At 36.9% G+C, this 23,499-nt stretch overlaps 2 protein-coding genes across 5 annotated transcripts; both read right to left on the reverse strand.

The window, feature by feature from the left end:
* Positions 1-918: 918 nt before the first annotated feature.
* On the reverse strand, positions 919-2,682 carry LOC131328296 (uncharacterized). Its single transcript, XM_058361257.1, has 6 exons — positions 2,641-2,682; positions 2,156-2,242; positions 1,869-2,006; positions 1,490-1,508; positions 1,226-1,395; positions 919-993 (listed from the first exon to the last, which is right to left on the reverse strand). Exons 1-6 carry the CDS (start codon positions 2,680-2,682, stop codon positions 919-921), a joined length of 531 nt encoding a protein of 176 aa, XP_058217240.1.
* An 850-nt stretch (positions 2,683-3,532) lies between these two features.
* On the reverse strand, positions 3,533-21,552 carry LOC131331129 (B3 domain-containing protein REM16-like). Of its 4 annotated transcripts, XM_058364969.1 has the most exons (6): positions 7,762-7,921; positions 7,389-7,503; positions 5,295-5,817; positions 4,805-4,974; positions 3,709-4,077; positions 3,533-3,673 (listed from the first exon to the last, which is right to left on the reverse strand). In XM_058364969.1, exons 2-5 carry the CDS (start codon positions 7,497-7,499, stop codon positions 3,730-3,732), a joined length of 1,152 nt encoding a protein of 383 aa, XP_058220952.1. In that variant the 5' UTR covers positions 7,500-7,503; positions 7,762-7,921; the 3' UTR covers positions 3,533-3,673; positions 3,709-3,729. The 4 variants fall into 4 exon arrangements, with proteins under 4 accessions (XP_058220952.1, XP_058220954.1, XP_058220950.1 ...); XM_058364971.1 differs by lacking the exons at positions 7,389-7,503; positions 7,762-7,921 and adding exons at positions 21,102-21,216; positions 21,504-21,552 and having other exon boundaries at positions 3,533-4,077; XM_058364967.1 differs by having other exon boundaries at positions 3,533-4,077; positions 7,762-7,920.
* Positions 21,553-23,499: the final 1,947 nt, after the last annotated feature.

Below are 23,499 nucleotides of genomic sequence, written 5' to 3' on the forward strand. Positions count from 1 at the left end.
AAGAGGTGAAACAAATAGTTTGAACCCTTTACCAACAACAAAAAAACAAGAAAATAGTCAACAATGAACTTAAAGACATTTTAAGTGAATCGAACGTTCACCGGTCCACTTATGATTCACACCTATTTCTGATCCACCAGTTCACTAATCATTGGCAGCTATTTCCAATCCACTAAATCAGATCGAATCGTACAATTCCAACAACTATGCCAATGAGTACGAAAACACCTTGCTGCTAGGATACAGACACGACACGCTATTGTTCACTGGCCGATTTCTGTTTCTGGTCTCACCAATTGAATACATCAATCACATCAAAAATATACTCCCCTTTCCGGCTGAAGTAAATATATCTAACAGAAGACACAGTAGTAAATATAGCTTACTAAAAAACTGGAACACCTTTGTTTACTTGTACTCTTCATATCCAAAAGGGCAACATATGTGTACATCAAAAAGCCCACCAAAAACTTCCAAATTACACCATACTTTTCCTCCATAATACCATAATCATAAGGAAGAACACAAGAATTGATACACTAGAGCTCTAATTTCACTTCCTCGGACATTTTCAGCATCTTCCACGCTTTGTAGGGGAACGGGACACCCGAGTCAGTGCACTTACCTCTACAACAACTCGGAAGATAATAACATCCATGACAATTCCATCGTGAGTTCCACAAGCTAGCTCAAACAGACACACATCAAATTCTTCCAAGTTGTTTTAAAAGCGAAATCCTTCCAACCACCATCCAGTCCACTACTGGCACCAACACCAACTCTACACTTATATTTGGCATGCAATGTCTTCTCGTTCTCTTTGATACGAAGAGTCACATCTTGGCTCTTACGAGGCAAATGGCAATGCACCCATTCAGAAGGAATCGTCCCCATCAAATAGTGTTGCACAAAGGGAAGTCAGTCAAGATCATACTTCAAAAAATATCTACGATTGAAGTTTTTCATATCAGCCAGCATATCTGTATATATAGCCTAACGAATAATAACAGAAGATTTAGAATATGGAATTGGTTCTCACTCTTTTTTTACATTAGGGCTCGTTTTCCGTCTTTATCCTTACGAATTTACACCATTTCCCTTTTGGTGTTTCACTCATTTCACATATATAATTTTGTAAATCTACAAGATGCAGATGGTATAAAGAGGAGCGACATAATCAATCACAGAACATAATACAATCAAATTATGAACTACAAGAATTTACCATGAAGAAATTTATGTATATATGTGAGGGTCGCATCACTATTCTAAAACTGTTTGGGGTTGATGCTGCAAGTGCCATTTTTAGCGCATTCCTTTTTTCCTCTTCCATTACAGGTCTTCGGGTGGATACATTCTGCAGATGATAGCTCTCAACCAATCCTTCTTTCGTAGCTGAATCATTTATAAATCAAAGAACCAATCAGAAGACATGCATATTTCACAACCCCCAATATCGAACAACAGAATAACCACAAGATGGCCATACCATGGAATTTGGAATTGAACTAAAATAGCGACAACAAATAAGAATACACAGGCCAAAGAGATTTTGAAAGACTTCTTAGATTAGAAATCGTATGTACCAAACCAAGGAATTTTTGTCTATTTTCTAAAACCAACAAAGAAACATTAAAGACAATTAACTATAGTATGTGAGAGAACTATGCAAATAAAATTTGACACATTGCATGTTTGGGAAAATAAGAAGGCTTACCCGAATCAACCTTTTGCAACACCACACGCTTGCCATGATGAGTCATGACATCGCTAGCTTCATCCCCAGTCCTGGCTTGGGTGCGCCATCCCAAGAACACTTACTGCAGATTCTCATTGTTTCTTGGTCTTTCTGATGGACTACATCCTACCCAATCCGAGGAGTCATGTCCAACTTCAACAGGACTCTCCCCCGTGTTTCTCTTTGTTTGGAATCCAATATCTAGTTTTGTATGTCCACAAACTCCACATTTTCTAAGAAAATATAAAGATTCCCTCTCACAAAAGTTCTACCCATTAAATATAAAATAAAAAAAAACAATGACTCCCCGACGTACGTAAAGATCTAGACATCATCTTCTTTGAGAGGATGATCCTCAACAAATTCTTTCCAATCATGTTTGAAAAGCAAGGTCTCCCCGCTTGCGATCAGTCTTACATTCCACATAGCACCACTTGGACCTATTACGGTTATATTTTGAGGTAATTTCTTTTTCATGTTTCTGGCAAATTTTTCTGGAATATCCTGCAAAAAAAAATTAGAGAATTACCTTCCACTTCGCATCATTCAAAAAAAAAAATTTGCTGTTTAACCCAACGGCCTAAAAGCACAAAATTAAATCTAGTAATAAAAAAGACCCTAAAATAGAATATTCAACAAAAATAACTAAAGGAGGCACCATAACCAAAATGAAACACTACTATCCTCGTGAGTGTCGAGGATCTTGACCAAGAGAACAAATGTGCCAAAGATCTAGTAACATATTTCTTCAAGAAAGTTGTAAATATCAAACCATGGGGTGCTCAATACAGAAAAAATAGATGGTCAATAGATAATATGCAGATTCTCGAGTAGCAAAATTTCGCTGAATGCAGGATTTTGCTCATTGCACCTTTTACAGAGCAGCAAAAGGTATCACAAACATTGAGCATTTCTTTCTCTACCCCTGCTACTGATTCTGCCATAGTGCTGTAGTTATATGGGACTTCGATTGAATGAATTATGAATTATGCTACGAACAGATCCGGACACATCTTGTATCTGGTGCCATCCGAAGAAAGTGCACCCCTCAAAACAGCGAGAGACCTAAGTGCATCGGATGGTTAAAGACACATATGTGTCCTCCTAAGGCCTAGCCAGAGCAACTTCAAGCAATATAGTGAAAACATTTTGATAAATCTGTGACACCCCCTTGTGCCCTCCTATGGTTTTGGAACGCTTTTGGATTGAAGTGCAGCTTACACTCTATCAAAAAAACGGAATGCTTAAGGGTCATACCTAGATTGTCCCTTTAGCGACATCCGATACAGAATGCTTAAGCGTCATGCCTAGATAGTCCCTTCAGCGACATTCGATAAAATTGGAAACTAAAATTGGAAGCATTGTGCCTAGATGAGGTCTTCTTCTTCTTCTTTTTTGGCCTACTTACAATCCAAGCGCTTAATATTTGCGGTAGAATTTCGTTTTATGGTATCCCAAATACCAAAAAAGGGAAAATTGTTTCACTGAAATAAGGGGAGCATTAAACAGAGCAATAAAAATGTACTCCCCTTTCCGGCTGAAGTAAAGGCAGCTATTTCCAATCCACTGAACCAGATCGAATCATATGATTCCAACAACTATGCCGGCGAGTACGAAAACACCTTGCTGCTAGGATACAGACACGGCACGCTTTTGTTTGCTGGCCGTTTTCTGTTTCTGGTCTCACCAATTGAATACAGCAATCACACCAAAAATATACTCATCTTTCCGGCTGAAGTAAAGGCGAGAGAGCAAAGAAATGGTGGGTCAGAAGCCATGCAAAATGCACAATTATATCTAACAGAAGACACAGTAGTAAATATAGCTTACTAAACCTGGAACACTTGTTTAATTGTACTTTCACATCCAAAAAGGCAACATGTGTGTACATCAAAATTGCCCACCAAAAACTTCCAAAAGTACACCATACTTTTCCTCCATACCATAAACATAAACAAGAACATAAGAACTGATACACCAGTGCTCTAATTTCAGCTCCTCGGACTTTTTCGGCGTCTTCCACGCTTTGTAGGTCTTCCACGCTTTGAAGGGGAACGGGAAACCAGGGTCAGTACACTTACCTCTGCAACAACTCGGAAAATACTAACATCCATGACAATTCCGTCGTGAGTTCCACTAGCGAGCTCAAACAGACACACATCAGATTCTTCCAAATTGTTTTCAACAGCGAAATCCTTCCAACCACCAACCAGTCCCCCAGAATTACCAACTGTACCATAATAGTTGGCATGCCATGTGTTCTCTTTCTCTTTAACACGAAGGATCACATCTTGGTTCTTATGAAGCAAATAGGAAAGGACCCATTCAGAAGGAATAGACTGCACAAAGGTAGTCAATCAAGGTCATACTTCAAAAAATATCTATGGTTGAAGTTTTTCATATCTGTCAACAATTGCGTATATAGCCTAACGAAAATAATGGAAGATTTAGAATATGGAATTGGGTCTCAAACTCTTTCTATACCCCTTATTTTTTGTCTTTATTCTTATGAATTTACTCCATTACCCGTTTGGAATTCATATTTGGATTCATGTCATAAAGATCTGACGGGTTCTTTTTACGTGCTGGATGTGTGGCAAGACTAGACGAGACAAGATTAGAAATGAAACAGTTCGTGAGATGGTAGGTGTAGCACCTATAGAGGAGAAGTTGAGGGAAAATAGGCTAAGGTGGTTTGGGCATATCTACCGTAGACCAGAAAATGTAGTAGTTAAGAGAGCGGATAGGATAACTCTAGGTAGCAATGTTACGGGAAGGGGTAGACCTAAATTGACATTAGATGCTGTAGTGCGCAAAGATATGAGTATAATGGGTCTGTGTGAACAAGTGGCACTTGACAGAGTCCAATGGAGGAAACGGATTCATGTAGCCGACCCCAAGTGATTGGGACGTAAGGCTCAGTTTGGTTTGGTTTACCCGTTTGGAATTCACCTTTTCACATAATATAATTTTGTAAATCCACGAGATGCAGATGGTCTGAAGAGGGGTGAAAAAATCAAACACAGAACAAAATAAGATCAAATTATGAACTACACAAGAATTTACCATGAAGAACTTCCTGTACACATGTGTGGCTCGCATCACTACTATGAAACTATCAGGGGTTGATGCTGCAAATGCCATTTTTAGCGCATTCTCTTTCTCCTCTTCTGTTACAGGTCTTCTATTGGATACATATTGTAGAGAATAGCCCGCAACAGATCCGTCTTTCGCAACTGAATCATTTATAAATGAAAGAACCATGCAGAAGACATGCATATTTCACAATCCCCAAAATCGAACGACGGGATAAACCACAAGAAGGCCATACCATGGAAATTGGAATTGAACTAAAATAGCGACAAAAAATTAGAATACACATGGACGAAAGAGATTTTGAAAGACTTGTTTAGATTAGGAATCATATGAACCAAACCAAGGAATTTTTTTTTCTATTTTCTCAAACAAAGACACGTTAAAGACAATTAACTATGTGAGAGAACCATGTAAGTAGAATTTGACACATTGCATGTTCAGAAAAATAAAAAAGGCTTACCCGAATTAACCTTTTTCGCCACCACACGCTTGCCATGATGAGTCATTACATCGCTCGCTCCATCCCTAGTCCTAGCTTGGGTGCGCCGTCCCAAACGCGCTGACTGCAGATTCTCATTATTTCTTGGTTTTTTTGTTGGAGAACATCCTACACCACAATCCAAGGAGTCATGTCCAACTTCAACAGAACTCTCACTCTCCCCCATGTTTCTCTTTGTTTGGAATCCAGGATCTAGTTCTGTATGTTTACATTTTCTAACAAAATATGAAGATTCTCTCTCACAGAAGCTCCACCCATTAAATATTAAAACATCAAACCGTGAGTCCCCATTGTACTTAAAGATCAAGACATCATCTTCTTTGAGAGAATGATCCTCGACAAATTCTTTCCAACCATGTTTGAAAAGCAAGGTGTCTCCGCTTGCGACCAATCCTACATTCCACTTGGCACCACTCGGACCTATTACGGTTACATTTTTGGGTAATTTCTTTTTCATGTTTCTGGCAAATTTTACTGGAATATCCTGCAAAAAGAATTAGAGAATAACCTTCCACTCAGCATCATTCAGATACATAAAAGTTTGCAGTTTAACCCAGCAACCCAAAAGCACAATAATCTATATATAAGAAAGACCCTAACCTAGAATATTCAACAAAAAGAACTACAGGAAGTACCATAACCAAAATGAAGCAGCATTATCCTCGTGAGTTTCGAGGATCTTGACCAAGAGAATGAATGTAGCAAAGATTTAACATATCTTGTCAAGAAAATTGTAAATATCAATAGTCTATATATAAGAAAGACCCTAACCTAGATTATTCAACAAAAAGAACTACAGGAAGTACCATAACCAAAATGAAGCAGCATTATCCTTGTGAGTTTCGAGGATCTTGACCAAGAGAATGAATGTAGCAAAGATTTAACATATCTTGTCAAGAAAATTGTAAAATATCAAACAATGGAGCACTCGATACAGAAAAAATAGATGGCCAATAGATCATATGCAGATTCTCAAGTAGCTAAATTTCGCTGCATGCAGGATTTTGCTCATTGAACCTTTCCCAAACCAGCAAAAGGTATCACAAATATTGAGCATTTGTTTCTCTACCCCTGCTACTGATTCTGCCATAGTGCTATAGTTATATGGGACTTAGATTGGAAGAATTATGTGATCAATAGAAAACTTCTACAAATACATCACTAATAATTGATCATCGCATCACGCAAAGACCTAGTGCTAATATCTTGTTAATCCAATCCTCTTAAAATTCCAACTTCCAACCCTAAATTTTTCAGTCTCAATATCATTTTTTTTTTCCCTGAAGTTAAAAGATTCAACCCCACCTTGCGGTGATAACAGCAGCCTAAAGAACTTGATAGATGATGTTATCACGAATTTGGGTGGCACTTAAATCAATCTCTGTTTATCCCAGCACCCATTATGAAAGAGCGACGCTATATGCTACACACAGATCCTGACACATCCTGATCTGGCGCCATCTGATAAAAGCGCGCCCCACAAAACAGTGAGAGACCCATATGCATCGGGCGGTTACGGACGCATATGTGTCGAAATCTGTTGTTAGACTTTTCCGTTATGAAATATGGCCAACTAGGATGACTCTTTCAAATTTCTAAGCATCATATGTGGCAAGAGATGCACAAGGTTCAAGTCCTCATAGTTCTTTTTATATTTTTTTTGGTAATACAGGGTGTCCTTGACCAGCTTGTGCGCACCTCGAACTAATCCCTACAGCCCCTCTCACAGCCGTTTCACACGCTTACGTGTGGGAGTGAGATGTCCCCAAGAGTTGTTGACAAGGAGAATCGAACCTAAGACATTAGAATGAGACAAACACAAAAGTCCCAAGTCAAGACCAATTGGCCAACCCCTTGAGGTTTCCCTAGTCCATTATTAGAGCTAAACATACTCGTAACACCTCACATCATATGTGCATCGGGGTTTCTACAGTAGTGTGATGTAACAGGGCAATGCTCCCTGTCAGAAGGATGGATACCATACTTGCACGAAAAAAAAAAAAAAAGAACACGATCATAAAAGAGAGGGGATTAACAAAAGATTATTGAACTCACAAGTTGCTGATCAAAACCCTGGGGGAGAATTTGAAGGAACATAATGGACTGGAAACGGGTCCAGTACATGTCTTGTTCCCATTTACTGCAATCCCTGCAATCTTCTCCCATCTTTCTGCCAAAACAAAAGAAGGGGTTTTCAGAGCATAGGGAAAACGGGGAAATATTAGGACTTCCCAAAAATTAATGCGGCAAAAAACCCTTTTTCTGAGGAGATAAAACAAACTCTTAGCTTCATAGAAACAAAAAGGTGCAAACTTTCTAACTTCCAGCGTCTTTGCACGAATTCTTGCAAGCCAGATGCACAAATGTCTTTGGAAGGAAAAGAAAAGAAAAACATGTGTGTGTGTGAGAGAGAGTGAGAGATTATTACCAAAATCCCCACTGAAATCGTGCTATGGTAAGGAGGAGTATTGAAGGGGTTGGAAACTGCAAAGGTAAAGGAGTTCGTAGCTTGGGTTTAGGTCTGTGCTTCGGCTCAATCCAAACCCGTGTTTTATTAGCGGCCCTGAGCAAGGAGAATAACTAGCCTTTTGCCAATGGCTCGTAAAAATCGTCGCTTCCGGGGGGGGGGGGGGGGGGGGGGGCTGCTGTCCCCAAGGAGACAGCAGTGTGCTGCTGGGCTCAGTTTCTGGACCTACTTCGGTCTTGTTTTAATGATCGGAATTGTTCATTTTGTAGACTTCGTCGAGTAGAACAACCATACAAAAAATTAGCTTAATTGGATATCGTTAAGTTCCTGATCGGAACCTTTTTATCTTGAAAAGAATAGATCCGAAACACTGGATCAAATCCACTGTAACCCATGGACCGAGAGTTATATGGGCTCCGATCAGGCACTTAACGATATCCAATCAAGCTGATTTTTTGCACAGTTATTTTACTCGACGAAGTCTACAAAGTGAACGATTCTGATTATCGAAACGAGACCGGAGTGGGCCTAGAATCGGACACAGCAGCACGTTGCTGTCCCTTTGGGGACAGCATCCCCCGCTTCCCTTACAGGTTATGCAACTTTTTTGAAGAAAAGAATAGAATTTCTATAGGTGCTACATTTTACGCTATGGCTATGTTTGTTTGACCGTAAAATATTTTTCGATAAAATATTTTTCGGTAACATATTTATCTATTTTTCAATATTTGATTGTGTAAAAAATGAGAAAAAATATTTTATATGTAAAATATTTTTTATTAATTGGATAAAAATGACTTACCTTTAAATCTTCCGTAAATTATTTTCTAAAATAAACCCGTTGCCTTCTACTGCAATTCTCATTGCTCAGTTTCCTCCATCTTCAATCCTTAATCACATTCAATTTCAATTTTTTCAAATCTCTCCATCGTTTAAGCCTTCTCTCTCTACACTATTTTTCGATTTCTGAAAATATTTTCAAGTGCCAATCAAGTACCGAAAAATAAAAGTTTGAAGTTTGTTTTTCTGAAAAAACATTTTACATCGAAACAAATGGAGCCTAAAAGTTTAAAAACATATGTATCAAACGATTTGAATATAATTGAGTTCGGAGTTATATTATAAAGTTGAAAATTGATTTTCACGCTTCATTTTTATAAACAAACGCTCAACTTTGTACATAAAATTATAGTTACTAGTAAAATCACGATAAAAGTAGAGCGCGTTCCATGGGCACGAGTTTAGTGGCCGACTTGACAGCCATTTGCTTCAATGTCAGGTGGCTGGGACACTCCTCACAAACGCATTTAAGATGTGGAAACCAAATTACAAAAGCTACCCCTACTGCCTTTTCCGGGTTCCGAGTCCCTGCAGCGCTTGGGAAGCGCTGGAATTAGCAGCCACAGGAAACGTCGGCGTTTGGGGCCAAGTAAGACAAGCCACTTCAGCTTTCCCTTTTTTTTACTCTGACTCTCCCCCCCTTTATCACTTAGAGCATGTACAGTAATGAATAACCACCTCATGAGCCGTGCATAATTTTGGTTAAGTTATCAATTTTTTCTTTCACAATTACGCTAATACTATCTATTTTACCTACCACCTATTAAAATATACATTTTCGTTTCTTTAATTTTTTTAGACTGCTTATACATTAAAAAATATGATAAAATATTAAGTGTTTTAATTTTCAATTCGTTTGGACTGGCGCAAATTTTTTTTTTTTTATCATTATCCTAGAAGGTCATATTATTTTTTGTCTCTAAGGCTCTCATAATTAAGTATCTATTTTTTATTTAGAATCTGTAGAGCAGATACTTGATTATGAGAGTATTAAAGATAAAAATTAATTATGACCATATATATGTTCTTATAGGATAAAATGATCAAAAAATAAAATCTTCGCACAAGTTTAATGTAACGACCCTGATTTTTGGTAAATAAAAATTTCGTTAAATATTTAAATTTTATCTTAATTACTTGGATTTGCTACTAAAAATTTCTTTTTAATTTTTATAATCCGTCATAATTAGATTTGAAACTTATAAAATTATATCTTTCACGCCGAGCAATCTAGTCATTTTCTAAAAACAAGTATGCTTATAAAAGCACTTGTATATTTTCCTAACAAGTTAGATAAAATCTTTAAATTATATTTTTTGGCTAGAAATCCTACTTGGCGAGTAAGGTTAGTTTCCAACCGACTTGTTGGACAAACCAAACTACCATTTCTCCTAGTTACAATTCCCTAACCCTAGGTGGACCTTTTTGACCGTCTTTGAGCCTTTTGAACCCCCGAACCCTAATTGAACCCTTAAACTTTTAGGGGTAATCATTATACCCCATGACAAGTCATTTTCAACCCTAATTATGACCAATATTCCTTTACCCCTTGGTCCATAATTGTTAGGGGAATTTTCGTCCCTTGATTAATAGACCTTTGACTTGCCAATAAGCATGACAAGACAAGTCATACAAAGAATCCCATCATTTTGCTTCGGCTAGCTTTGCCATGCATGCACACCTATGTTCTAATCTTAAAATCCTAGACTTACTTTCCTAGATTTTCTTGGATGTATATAGAAACAAGAGAGAGAGAGAGGGGCCGGATGGAGAGAGAGAGAGAGAGAAAGGCCGGATGGAGAGAGTGGGGTGGAGTGTGTGCATGAGTTTTGATTACTTACACAAGCAACATTATAGCCTTTAAGCCTATTTTTGACCACTTGCCAACTTATTTCTAGTCTTTCAAAGTACAAAGCTAGGCCATGATTATATTCCTTCTTGCAAGCAACCTCCCCATAGACTTGACAAGTCAAAAACCCTTCATGATGGCCTAAGATTTGGCCTACAAATGGAAGTAACAAGTCATGAAAGGCATGGCATGATTGAAAGGCATGAGATGACAATTCAATGGAGCAAATCCATGGGAGAAATGAGAGAAGGGGGGGCCGGCCATAGAGGAGAGAGGAGGAGCTCAAGTTTTGCCTATAAATAGCAAGTCATTCCAAGCATTTCAACTCACACCTTCACTTCTTGCTCTCACTTCTCTCTAGAAACCATTTCTGTTTTTCCAGGCAGCCTACTGCCCTTCATAAATCCTCAGTTTTCCCCTGCTTAGGCTAGTTTTTAGAACCAACTCCCTTCGGGAAAGTTGTAGAGCACTTCGAGACCTTCAAGTTAGACCCAAGAACCACCCTAATCGGTGAAGAAATGACAAAGATATTGGTATCTGAAGTTCACTAAAAATCTCGGATTTCTATTTCCAGACAGCATACTGTCTTCTCCTTTATCACCATTTTTCTCCCACCTAAAGTAGTTTCTAGGATCAACTTCCTTCACGAAAGTTGTAGAGCACTTCGAGAGCTTCAATTTCGACCCAAGAACGATTATATTCGGCCAAATATTGACCGAGTTACTGCCATCCAAAGTTTGGTCCAGATTTACGAATTTCACCGCTCGTAGAAAACTTCCAACTAGCTTGTTCGGCCCCGACTAAGTTTCGGATCAAGGTAGATTTTCTCTACTCACTTCCCTAAGTATAAGTAGAGTCCCTAGTCCAATAACTCTACGTATAGTATAGAATCTACGTTAGAAAGTAGCATGTTCTTGATTCAAAGTATCAATATCCTTATTGTTTTCCTTATGTAGATAAGGTTATCTATTGTTTAGCTTCAAGTAGATAAGGTTATCTATTGTTTAAAATGCATGATTGTCAATAAGTTTATCTCACTAATGGAGGTATGAACATGTTGGATAAATGACTTTGTCTTAAATAAACATATGTTGTATTGAATTTCTCAAAAAGTAAGATATAACGATTTTCGAAGGATAAGATTTTAACGCTTGATTTGAAGTATTCATATTTTGATCTTTTCGAGCATGCTTAGTAATATTGAGTTGAATGATCTTGCTAGTGTAGTTTCAATAAATGATTTATGCTTATTTTTGTGAAAAGTTCTACCGCAGAGTCTATGCATGAAAAGGTGACACGAAAATCGAAAAAGTTAGAAACATGACACCTAGGGTGTGGTTAACGAAAAGGCATGTTTTGAAAAGGTGAAATGTTTTGAAAACCGCAATGTGGCCGGACATGGTAGCCCATTGTGTGGTGTGTGTTTTGTGTGCCAATGGGAACCCGGTGCGGCGGAACCATTGTGAAGATACTCGGGAGACCGGAACGGCGGAACCGATGTTGGGTGTGTGGCTTGGTTATCCGGGGTACGGAGCCAGTGCAATCGTGTGCCAATGGAAACCCGGTGCGGCGGAACCATTGTGAGGATACTCGGGAACCCGGAACGGCGGAACCGAGGTTGGGTGTGTTAAACAAATGATTTTCGAAAGATGGATTGGTATGCGAAAATGGAGACACGGTCTACGATGAGTTGCGTAGGAGAAACACAGAAAAACATAGACACCAACGATACTTGAATAGTGAATGTGGATGTGTGATTGTTACTATTCGTCGTATATGATTTACTGTTTGTAAGTTATGAGTTAGTGGGTAGGGTTTACTCTATTGAGTTTTTGTAAGCTCACGGTGTTACCTTTGGTGACCCTGACATATTATATTGGTGGCGACGCCGGTATAATGTGTCAGACCTCATAGATGAACAGAGTGAACATTATACCTTGGAAGCTTTCGGAGCCGAGGAGCTGGCCAGAATGGAAGAAGAGGCGGAGTAGTAGATAGGAACCCTAGTCTACCCTCCTTTTGTTTAATAAAGTACTCTTGGGAGAATTATGTTGTAATATTGAGCCAGACTCTATTTAGTTTTTCAATGAAATTGCTTCTTTAACGTACCCAAAATTGGGAGCGTTACATTTAAAAAGATTGAATATTGAAGTATTTAATTTTTTTAAACTGTTTATCTATTAATTATGAGAGCACTAGAAACAAAAATTAATCATCATTCTGTAAAATAATATAATCTTAGAAATAAAATTTTTGCACCAATTCAAATAGATTGTAAATTGGAGCACTTAATTTTTCTAAAACTGATTAATAATATATAAAAAAAATAAGAGAGGATGAGAGACTGATAGGGGGAGAGAAAAAGTAATATTTTAATGGATAACTCTTTAACATAAAAATAATATTTTAATGGTCAAAATAATTCATACAATAAAGAGAGGAGCAAAAGATAGAGTATGGGAGAGAGGAGCAAAAGGTGAACGAATGGCCTGTCTAACTAGGCCCCAAGCGACGACGTTTGCAGGCGCTGCTTTTTCCAGCGCTTTCCAAGCACGGCAGGGACTCGGCCCTCCGCCTTTTCCACATTCTTTTCTCCGCTGGGGTCAGCTTGCCCCACAATTGTACGACCAAAGCTACTATTTTTGACACGTGTCAATTTTTTTTGGTCCGTAGCATTTTTTTTGAATCTTTTTTTTTTTTTTTCAAATTTGACTAATTAGTTCCCGTTCAATCAAGGTTCTTTTTTTTTAATACTTATTTTTCACTTAACAAGACAAGTCACTGTCTCAATTTTTTCGTTTTACAAGACAGGTTATTGTCTCACAATATATCACTTTTTATTAAAAAAAATAAGTATTTATTTTAGATAGTAAAACACATCCTAAACAGTATTTTTGGTATTCAATCAAGAGATACTCAAGGTCATAGATAACTCATGTCTCTTATCTAATGTTGTATATGGTTTGGTTTTTGAAAAAAAATTTGAAAAATTGTAGAGGTAATATTTTTGGTATTCAATCAAGAAATACTCAAGGTCATAGATAACTCATGTCTCTTATCTAATGCTGTATTTGATTTGGTTTTTGAAAAAAAATTTGAAAAATTGTAGGGGTAATAAGTGAAAAAGCGATAGAGAGAGAAATGTTGAAAGTATGAGGAATCTAGAGAGAATTTTTTGAAAAATTCTTTTTAAAAAGGAAAGAGAACAAGGCATAAATGAACTAAATTGTATTTTTAGTGAAAACAAGTATATTTGGACATTAGTCTAGAGACCAAAACATATAGGGCGAATTCTCCATTATCATATTACTATTTTTCAGTACATCAAAATTACAGAAATTAAAATTTTCATAAAAGAGTATGAATTTGATTTACCAGTGCGGTATTTACGCTAATGATTAACTTATGCAGAATAATTTTTTGATTTTTTCTTTATTCAATTTTTTTTCATTTGTTAGTTTTACACCAAACTTTTATATGATATAAGTGAGTAAGGATGAGAGGAATCAGAAAAATAAAAAAATTTTAACTTTTATACAAATATTTTGAAAAATATCCACAAAAAAAAGCTCAAAAAGTAAGTTTTTAAACGTTTTCTTGAATATTTCTCAAAATACTTATTTAAAAGTCATTAATTTTTACTTTTTCTATTCCTCTATTCCTTACTCACCCATATCACATAAAAATTTGACGTCAAATTAACAAACACAAAAAAAATTTAATAACGATAAAATAAATAATTGTGGTGAATAAATTAATCATTAGTGTAAACTGTCAAGCAATGAAAATGGGTTATTGACGCATGTCATAAAACTAGCATTGGCTGTGCAATATGGGGCAAATTGACCAAGGGAGAAAAGAATTTGGTAAAGGCATGGGTTATTTTTGTCATTTGACTTTCACATCTTAAATGCGTTTCAAATGTGAGTGTCCAGAAAATCTGACATTGCAACAAGTCATTCAGCCACGGGACTCGTGCATATTCGAAGGCCCACTGGGCAGCACATGAATTATTCTAAAATTCGTTCAAATGGATAGAGTAATAAACAAAAATAAGTATTAATATCAGATAAATGTATATTAATATTTATGAAAGTATATTAATATCTGTAATATATATATATATTAATATTCAAACTTGTTTAAAAGTATGTGTATATTATTTTCTGCCTAATGAGCGGAGGATAGCAAAATCGATTAAATATTCCTTGTAGTAATAATATTTAATGCTTTATTCTCTTCCATTTTCAAAAAGAATTTTTCAAAAATACCCCTTAAATTCCTCCTACTTCTAACATTCTTTCTTTATCTCTCTCCACTTATTATTCCTACTAGTTTTTAAAAAAAAATTCAAAATACAAACCAAAAAATATATATAATTTTGTGGACTATAAAGTAGTTCGACACGATAAACAGCTGCCAAGTGCGGGAGTTGTGCATGTGCGGACGCATTTGATGCATTGGACGAGGGAAGTGAAAGGACTTTTGTTTATCAAATACTGAAATGGCCGGTGACTGATCAGCTAGACTTTTGTTTATCCCGAAAGTGTCTCGAAAAAAATAATTAATCAGTAGTTGAGATTCATTTTGATAATTAGATCTTACATATCAAAATGAATCTAAATCACTAGTTGCACTTTTCGAACACTTTCGATGTAAGTTTTCTTTATCACACACATCAAAATGAAAATGAATCTTTAAATTGTCACATCATCAAATATAGAAATTTACGATTGGCAAAATGAATCCTTTAAAGTTAAAGTGAGAAAAAAAATTAAATAATGAAACGCCCCTTAAAACGCCCTTGTTCCAAATTTATGGTTGACACAAATTTTTAGTGCCTCTTGATGTTATGTGTCACCAAAACAAAATTTGATACTATATAAATTTGTTCCGTCCCTAGAGATGCCTAATAAAATAATGTTTTGGTTAGCATTCTAGTTTAGTTTTAATTCAATTTTTCAATCATTACCATATATATTTTTCCAATCATTGCCATATTTCTCCAATTATTACTTTTTCATCTCTCTCTGTCTCTTTTCAATTATTACCCATCTCTTCAATCATTATCCTGTTTCTCTCTTCCCACTCACTACCAAAACTAAACTAAACTAAAATGTCAATCAAACAAAGCCGTTTACACTTTTTGACACGTATTCGTATCCCTTCTAAAAAGTTCATTTGAAATTCTTTGCATTTGAGCATTTTCTTTCAGAGATCCTCACATCGCCGGTGTAAATATTTGTTTCCTCCAAATCAATTGCATTGCACCACATCGCCATGTTTTATTAATTAGGATCACTGTTTTGACACGTGTCGCAATGCAATTAATTTGAAGAAAACAAATATTTACCCCGGCGGTGTAAAGAAATTATTTTCTTTCTTGAATTTAATTACGGAATGTTATAGTTTCTGTTTGACAAAAAAAAAAATTACGGAATGTTATGTTCGTAAATACAACTCTTTGGCACTAAACCCATCATGCCTCCTTGGATTCTTCTAAGAGTATAGTTTCTTTAAGAGCTCAGATATTCGGGCAAACTTACGCGCATTTCAATCTTGAGGGACCAATGCCGTCACTTACTTAGAGAGACCCAAAAAAGCCAGAGCAACTTCAAGCAATATAGTGATTACGTTTTGATAAATCTCTAACACACCCTTGTGCCCTCCTATGATTTTGAATGATTTTGGATTGAAGTGTTGCTTACATTCTATGTCAAAAAACGGAATGCTTAAGCGTTACCTAAATGGTCCCTTCGGTGACATCCAATAAAATTGGAAACTATTGGAAGCATCGTGCCTAGATGAGGTCTTTTTCGTTTTTTTTTTTTTTTTTTTTGCCTAATCACGATCCAAGTGCTTAATATTTGCGGTAGAATTTCATTTTTTCTGATATCCCGAATACAAAAAAGGGAAAATTATTTCCCGCTGAAACAAGGGGAGCATTAAACAGAGCAATAAAAAGGAGCAATTGGACATAGCTAACCATCCTTTAACTAATGTCATGACCTTGAATATTTTGCTAACCAAGAACAAATGCTGAAATGCAACTGTTATCAAGAATCAATAATCTAAGAAAAATGACAATAACTTTAGGCAACATTGACCTACTTCGAAGATCAATACAGATAACAATAGCAATGACATAAATTAGACGGTGAGGTCCGTTTCACTTGAAAGCAGTGGGGTGTACCTACCCGGAAAATTGTGACCCCCTACGAAACTTAAGGTTACCAATTCCGAGAGTAATAGTTTAAAGTTTTTATTATTTTTCCCAGCGGCAGCCAAACCTGCTCTAAAAATAACAATAGCATATTTTCATGATATGTTAATCATATGAATTCAAAATGAACTTAAACTTCCAGCGAGTACGCAAACACCTTGCTGCTGGGATACGGGCACAGCACAGCACACTATAGCTTACTTTAAACTGGAACACTTGTTTAATTGTACTCTCATCCAAAAAAGGGCAACATATGTGCGCATCAAAATCGACCACCAAAAACTTTCAAAGTACGCAATACTTTTCATTGTAGAATAATGACTTTCGCACTCCACTTTCTTATGATGCACTCCAAAGTTCGTCCTTTAATATTTAAAGTTACACACAACACAAGAACTAAAAGACAAATTTCGGAGTTCATTTATAAGAAATTGGAGTGCAAAAATCATTTTCCTTCATATCAGAAGAATTGATACACCAATGCCCTAATTTGATTTCCTCTAATACTTTGATGGTCTTCCACGCTTTGATGGGGAACGTGACACCTGGGTCAGTGCACTTACCTCTGCAACAACTCGGAAGATACTTACATCCAAGACAATTTCGTCGTGAGTTTCACTAGCGATCTCAAACAGACACACATCAAATTCTTCCAAGTTGTTTTCAACAGCGAAATCCTTCCAACCACCAACCAGTCCCCCAGAATTAACTCCAACTCTTCCATAATAGCTGGCATGCCATGTGTTCTCTTTCTCTTTAACACGAAGGATCGCATCTTGGTTCTTACGAAGCAAATGGGAAAGTGCCAATTCAGAAGAAATCGATTGCACAAAGGTAGTCAGTCATGGTCATACTTCAAAAAATATCTATTGTTGAAGTTTTTCATATCTGTCAGCAATTGCGTATATAGCCTAACGAAAATAATGGAAGATTTGTAATATGGAATTGGTTCTCACACTCTTTCTATATCACCCCTCGTTTTCCGTCTTTATTTTTATGAATTTACACCATTACCTTTTTGGTGTTCACCTTTTCACATAATATAATTTTGTAAACCCATGAGATGCAGATGGTCTAAAGAGGAGTGAAAAAATCAAACACAGAACAGAATACGATCAAATTATGAACTACACAAGAGTTTACCATGAAGAACCTCTTGTACACATGTGTGGCTCGCATCACTATGATGAAACTGTCTGGAGTTGATGCTGCATCTGCCATTTTTAGCGCATTCTCTTTCTCCTCTTCCGTTTTAGGTCTTCTATTGGATACATATTGCAGAGAATAGCCTGCAAGAAATCCGTCTTTCGCAACTAAATCATTTATAAATCACAGAACCAAGCAGAAGACATGCATATTTCACAATCCTCAGAATTGTATGACAAGATAGACCACAAGATGGCCATACATGGAATTTGGAATTGAACTAAAATAGCAACAAAAAATTAGAATACACACGGACCAAAGAGATTTTGAAAGACTTCTTAGATTAGGAATCATATGTACCAAACCAAGGACTTTTTTTTCTATTTTCTTGAACAAAGCAACATTAAAGACAATTAACTATGTGAGAGAACTATGCAAGTAGAATTTGACACATTGCATGTTCGGTAAAATAAAAAGGCTTACCCGAATTAACCTTTTTCGCCACCACACGCTTGCCATGATGAGTCATGACATTGCTTGCTCCCTCCCTAGTCCTACCTTGGGTGCGCCATCCCAAATGCACTGACTGCAGATTCTCATTGTTTCTTGGTCTTTTTGAGTCATGTCCAACTTCAACAGAACCCTCACTCTCCCTCATGTTTCTCTTTGTTTGGAATCCAGGATCTACTTCTGTATGTTCACATTTTCTGACAAAATATAAAGATTCCCTCTCACAGAAGCTCCACCCATTAAATATTAAAACATCAAACCGTGAGTCCTCATTGTACCCAAAGATCAAGACATCATCTTCTTTGAGAAAATGATCCTCAACAAATTCTTTCCAACCATGTTTGAAAAGCAATGCGTCCCCGCTTGCGACCAGTCCTACATTCCACTTGGCACCACTCCGACCTATTACGGTTACATTTTCAGGTAATTTCCTTTTCATGTTTCTCGCAAATTTTACTGGAATATCTTGCAAAAAGAATTAGAGAATTACCTTTCACTTCACATCATTCAAATACAAAAAAGTTTGCAGTTTAACCCAGTGGCCCAAAAGCACAATAATCTATGCATAAGAAACACCCTAACCTAGAATATTTAACAAAAAGAACTACAGGAAGTACCATAACAAAAATGAAGCATCACTATCCTAGTGAGTTTCGAGGATTTTGACCGAGAGAACGAATGTACCAAAGATTTAACATATCTCGTCAAGAAAGTTGTAAATATCAAACCATGGAGTGCTCAATACAGAAAAAAATAGATGGCCAATAGATCATATGTGGATTCTCAAGTAGCTAAATTTCGCTGAATGCAGGATTTTGCTCATTGCACCTTTCACAAAGCAGCAAAAGGTATCACAAATATTGAGCATTTGTTTCTCTACCCCTGCTACTGATTCTGCCATAGTGCTATAGTTATATGGGACTTAGATTGGATGAATTATGTGATCAATAGAAAACTTCTTCAAATACATCACTGATAATTGATCATCGCATCACGCAAAGACCTAGTGCTAATATCTTGTTAATCCAATCCTCTTACAAGTTACAATTCCAACCCTAGATTTTTCAGGCTCAATATCATTTTTTTTCCCTGAAGTTAAAAGATTCAACCCCACCTTGCTCTGATAACGGCAGCCTAAAGAATTTGATAGATGATGTTATCACGAATTTGGGTGGCACTTAAATCAGGCTCCGTTCTGAAACCCTTCTTAAAAAATAAGTACTTATTTTGCCACTTCTCATTCAAAAATAAGAAGGGCCATTCCACAAAACCCAAATAAAAAGTTCCTTTCACATTTTCAAATTCAAAAATAATGTAAATGAAAAAAAAAATTCAATTTTTTTTGCACCGTATTAAAGATCTCAATGAGATCTATCAAACAAGATCCATAATGGTAGGAAAATTATTTGCATAAACACATAATTTTTGAACTTGAAGTTGCCTTATACAAAAAATAAGACTGTTGCTATGATAATGGGCGCCGGCGAAGGGAAATCGTACCGGCGGCCGCACCGGGCCGTCTTCAGCCACTGGACGGCCGATCCGAGCCGTCCAAAAATTCTAAAAAAAAAAAACTAGGGGCCTTGCGCGGGAATCAACGGCATCCGAGATGCGTAGAGTGCTTAATCCGAGCACCCCTTTTCCGTGTATATATGATCAAGCACCCTACACGGAAAAGGGGGGCTGGGATCAAGCATCCTACACACCTCGGATGTCGTTAATTCCCACGTCGGTTTTTTTTATAGAACTTTTGGACGGCTCTGATCGGCCGTCCGGTGGCCGGAGACGGCCCGGCGCGGCCGAGGGTACGATTTCCCTCCCCGGCGCCCATTGGTACCTATGTAAATTTTGAAAAAATAAATACCACCTTCTTATTTTTTTTGGAACAACCCTTATTATTGGACAAAAAATAAGTTCTTATTTGTTTTCTGGAACGGACTCTCTCTGTTTATCTCAGCACCCATTATGAAAGAGCGACGCTATATGCTACACACAGATCCCGACACATCTTGTATCTGGCGCCATCAGATAAAAGTGTGCCGCACAAAACAGTGAGAGACCCATATGCATCGGGTGGTTACGGACGCATATGTGTCCGAATATATCGTCACAGACTTTTCCGTTATGAAATATGGCCAACTAGGATGACTCTTTCAAATTTTTAAGCATCATATGTGGCAAGAGATATAATCATATTCATCCATGTCTACGAGGAGGGTCAAAAGAACTGTTAATTTGGTAATGAGAGTAGGAACATACACGCATAGACGCATAATCAGATACAAAACCAAAAACAATCAATAAGCAAAACAACGAAACATGATAATACCAATAAGGGGTTGGTTCAAGAGGTGGAAACTAATGACCTGGTTGGACAAGCACGAGGTTCAAGTCCCTGTAGTCCTTTTATTTTATTTTGTTGTAATGCAGGGTGTCCTAGGCCAGCTTGTCCACACCTTGAATTTATCCCTACAGCCTCTCTCATAGCCATTTCACAGGCTTACGCGTGGGAGTGAGGTGGCTCCAAGAGTTGTTGACAAGAAGAATCGAACTTGAGACCTTAAGATGGAGCAAATATCTAAGTTTCAAGCCCAGACCACTTCCTCATAGTCCATTATTTGCTCCATGTTGGAAGAATGGGTACCACGCTTGCACTCGCATTTTTTGCATGAAAAAAAAAAAAAGAACACGATCATAAAATAGAGGGGATTAACAATAGTTTTTTGAACTCACGAGTTGCTGATCAAAACCTTGTAGGAGAATTTGAAGGAACATAATGGACTGGAAATGGGTTCAGTACATGTCTTGTTCCCATTTACTGCAATCCCCGCAATCTTCCCCCATCTTTCTGCTAAAACAAACAAGGGGTTTTCAGAGCAAAGGGAAAACGGGGAAATATTGGGACATTCCAAAAATTAATAAGGCAAAAAACCCTTTTTACTGAGGAGATACAAATTCTCAGCTTCAAAGAAACCAAAAGGTGAAAACTTCATAACTTCCCGCGTCTATGCACAAATTCTTACAAGCCAACTGCAAAGATGCCTTAGGGAGGAAAAGAAACGAAAAACAGGACTATGCGTGTGCACGCGCGTGTGTGAGAGAGAGAGAGAGAGAGAGAGAGAGAGAGATTATTACCAAAATTCCACTGAAATCGTGGAGTGGGAAGGAGAATTGATTCAATTGAGTTAGAACTATGGCTCGTATATTAAGTACGAAGAAATACTAAGGAATTCTAGAAAGAAGGCCAGATGCCGGAGCGGAACGAGTGGAGCGTAGCGGAGCAACGGCATCTGGCCCATCGCCAATGATCCAGTGAAAGTAGACTGGGCCGAAGGCCCAATGTTCCATAATTGGGGGGTGCGGGGGGCGTTGCCCTCCGCAGTATGGTACAGTTCGTACAATGGTATTTTTGGGGTACAAACCAAATACCATATTAGGGTTAGAATAGAGTAGTTATAAATACTCTATGTTGTAAACTCTATTCCATACTGTGATAATAAAAGAACAGCAGCCGCTCTCGCTCCCGTGGACATACCCGATTTTGGAGAACCACGTATATCTCTGTGTGGATTCTTTACTGTTTTATACTCGTAAATCATGTGCGTGTGTGTGACAATCCTAACAGCTTGGAAACTGCAGAGGTAAAGGGCATTGAACATGTAGAATTAAAAGAGTCCCATTACCTTCCCTACCTACCAACTGAGACTTAAGAGGCAACTTCGGATTGGCCCAACAAGCAGCCCGAATTCGTAGCTTGGGTTCAGGGCTGAATCCAAATTGTTCGGCCTCTTTTTTTTTTTGTTCTTATAAAAAAAAGATTATTGATTCTTTATGACAAGAGGAATCTAAAAAGTACAAAATTATTATTGAAACCCAAATTTTTTTAATAAAGACGAAAAAATTGGCTTATTTGATTATTTTTGTCTTTATTCAAAAAAGTTAAGTTTCAATCGCAATTTTTTACTTTTTAGATTTCTCTCATCATGAAAAAGCAATAATCCACAAAATGTTGACAAAAAACTAACAATGCGAAAAAAATTTAAATAAAGAAAAAAAAAAAAACCATGTGGCTTCTAAGGCCAAACAATACTGGCTCGTAAAAACCGTCGTCAACATGTTAGGCAACATTTAGTCTTTGTATGGGTTTGCACTTGGCCCATTTAGGTGTTCGGGCTTCGGCTCTTTAGGTGTGGTCTTCAGTTGGATTCTTTCCAATTCGAAGAATTGAGTCTCAGACTGGGCAAAGGAATATTCTTATTTGTTAGGAATACGATGCCGTTCTTTTTGTCCTTTTAGTTTTTGTATCTCCTTTCAAAGATTAATGAAATTTTCTTTGCCTTTCAAAAAAAAACGTGTTAGGCAACATTTTTCAAGAAAGAAATAGAATTTCTGTAGGCGCTACACTTACACCAAAAGTTTAAGACCATGCGCATCAAAGGATTCGAATATAGTTGAGTTCAGAGTTATGTCGAAGAGTAGGTCAGCAAAAAATACTCAGAGAGATACTCATAAACTAGCTACACCATCTTGATACGACTCTCTAACTCTTTAAGTTTGAAGAGTTAAAATTACCATTTAAATTGTCACCTTTTTTTTTTTGATCCGCATTTAAAATGTCACCTTATCAAATATAAAATTTTATGCTTGTGTCTTAAAAGTTAGAGACAAAAAAATTTAAATACTATATGAAAAGCCCCTTGAAAAGCACTTGTTGCAAATTTTTGAACACGTATGCTTGTAATTATGGTTGTTTCCATTCTGTAAAAATTCATTTGAAATTCTTTACCCTTGAGCATTTCTTTGAATTTAATCACGAAATGTTATGTTTGTAAGACCCCGTTTAGCTCAGATTCTTATTTTTTAAATATTTATTTTTTTCTTTACAAGACAGGTCATTCTCTCACTATGCATCACATTTAATTCAAAAAATAAGTACTCCGTTATTTAAAAAATAATTACTTATTTTAGTTGGTGTAACACAACCTAAATACTTTGCCCCATGTGGTTTGAGCCATGTACAGATACACTCTCTATGGTTCAAAAGTGTGCACATAATACCCAATAATTTACAAAATGTTCACCATATAACCATTATCGTCATGTTTTTCTTCCATGTTAACATACATACCAA

This window comes from Rhododendron vialii, chromosome 6a (assembly GCF_030253575.1).
Source record: "Rhododendron vialii isolate Sample 1 chromosome 6a, ASM3025357v1".
Lineage (NCBI taxonomy): Eukaryota > Viridiplantae > Streptophyta > Magnoliopsida > Ericales > Ericaceae > Rhododendron > Rhododendron vialii.

What these genes read in the sequence shown, in the direction of transcription:
- LOC131331129 (XM_058364969.1), bottom strand. Translation starts at nt 7,499, where the DNA reads ATGGGAGAAGATTGCAGGGATTGCAGTAAATGGGAACAAGACATGTAC. An exon ending in GGCGAAAAAGGTTAATTCGG is followed by an intron (nt 4,975 to 5,294) that starts GTAAGCCTTTTT and finishes TAAATGATTCAG; the next exon opens with TTGCGAAAGACGGATCTGTT. An exon ending in TGTACAGGAAGTTCTTCATG is followed by an intron (nt 4,078 to 4,804) that starts GTAAATTCTTGT and finishes ACCTTTGTGCAG; the next exon opens with TCTATTCCTTCTGAATGGGT.
- LOC131328296 (XM_058361257.1), bottom strand. Translation starts at nt 2,682, where the DNA reads ATGGCAGAATCAGTAGCAGGGGTAGAGAAAGAAATGCTCAAT. An exon ending in CAAGTGGTGCTATGTGGAAT is followed by an intron (nt 2,007 to 2,155) that starts GTAAGACTGATC and finishes TTTAATGGGTAG; the next exon opens with AACTTTTGTGAGAGGGAATC. An exon ending in TATACATAAATTTCTTCATG is followed by an intron (nt 994 to 1,225) that starts GTAAATTCTTGT and finishes ATTATTCGTTAG; the next exon opens with GCTATATATACAGATATGCT.